The 1,331-nt window shown below is 40.8% G+C and overlaps 1 protein-coding gene across 8 annotated transcripts in view; it reads left to right on the top strand.

The window, feature by feature from the left end:
- The first annotated feature begins 419 nt into the window (after positions 1-419).
- The window catches only part of LOC119838053 (protein held out wings), a 64,683-nt gene continuing 63,771 nt past the window's right edge, over positions 420-1,331 (top strand). For all 8 annotated transcript variants that reach the window (XM_038363878.1, XM_038363863.1, XM_038363916.1 and 5 more), the window contains exon 1: positions 420-725. In XM_038363878.1, coding sequence (XP_038219806.1) covers positions 599-725 — 127 coding nt within the window. In that variant the 5' untranslated portion in view covers positions 420-598. The remainder of the gene's footprint in view (positions 726-1,331) is intronic.

Here is a 1,331-nt window from a genome sequence, read left to right as displayed (position 1 = left end):
TATATAGCAAGTTACCCTAACAATTTATCAATTATTCCCTACTCAATGTTTTATGCAATATTCCTATCTGGGATTTGCATAGGATGCAGTTTGCACGTCGAAACAAGTTTATCAAATTTTAGATAACAATTGGTTACAATTTAGATCTCTGAAGTCATAATGTCACAGTTCACAGATTTCATTCGTCATCAATTTAATGACCAGTTGTGTTAGTTGTAACTAGGTTGACTAGATGGCGCTTTTGCCGTACGTCATAACCTGTAAGACAGAGACGGGCGGTCCAACGCCCAAAGAGTAAGCGAGACCACTATATGTTATTTTTACGCCTACACTGAAGATAGAAGCCGCACGCGCTCACAAAAAATCTATTCGACAAGAGCGCAGGCGCAGCTATATTCACCCACAACTTCACTTCGGTTAACTTCGTCAATCGTCATTTAGTGGTGACCGAAACTTCGATGTGTGTGGTAGTGAAGTTAACTTTTCTAACATAGTATTTCACAAAATAACACATAATTAACTACTAAAGTACAATAACGTATTGACCGTGATAATAGAAACATTCAACGTGTCTTTAGTTTTCTGAATAGTATTCAAAATGTGTGATAATAACAATCCTTCGACGCAAAGTATAGCGGACTACTTAGCTCAGTTGCTCAAAGACAGGAAGCAACTGGCTGCGTTCCCGAATGTTTTCATGCACATGGAACGACTTTTGGATGAAGGTAAGTCAACAGGAAAAGATAAGTGAAACGCCATATTAATGACCTCGCAGGTTCTCTGTAAATCCAGTAGTGATTTTGTCACCCGGTCGATCATAAATTGAATGCGCCGACAAACGCACACGATATTAAGTTTATTTTTGTCTTCGCCCCGTCGAGTTATGGTCCAGTGAAGTTTGTAATGCGATCCTTCGTTTCGAAAAGTGAAGTAAAGCAGAACGTCTCCGTTCAAGCTGCGACCGACAATCGTGAATGTCGAAAGAGATCCGATAAACTAGTTTTGTGATTAGCGTTAATTGAAGTACTTGCCATTCTTTAAATGATTCTAATTAGTAGTGAATGTCTTAAAATGAGGGCGCGTAAAGCGAAGGATCGTGTGTCCTGCGGGGATAACCTGTTCGTAGGGCCGTGGTACATTCCGCGTGAGTTAATGGTATGTCGCCACATCGCGTAGGTACCGTAGGCGCCGTTTTCAGCCATACGAGATTTGTACGCAAGAACGCAAGCGCAGGGTTTTGACCGCTATCACCTCGATATTCGATTTATTACTGCTTGAATTTAGTCTGTGCGTAGAATATACCTAGAGTCCTTATCTTGAAACACTGGTTG

Source organism: Zerene cesonia, chromosome 3, assembly GCF_012273895.1.
Source record: "Zerene cesonia ecotype Mississippi chromosome 3, Zerene_cesonia_1.1, whole genome shotgun sequence".
In the NCBI taxonomy this organism is placed as follows: domain Eukaryota; kingdom Metazoa; phylum Arthropoda; class Insecta; order Lepidoptera; family Pieridae; genus Zerene; species Zerene cesonia.
This window is presented reverse-complemented; position numbering and strand designations above follow the sequence as displayed.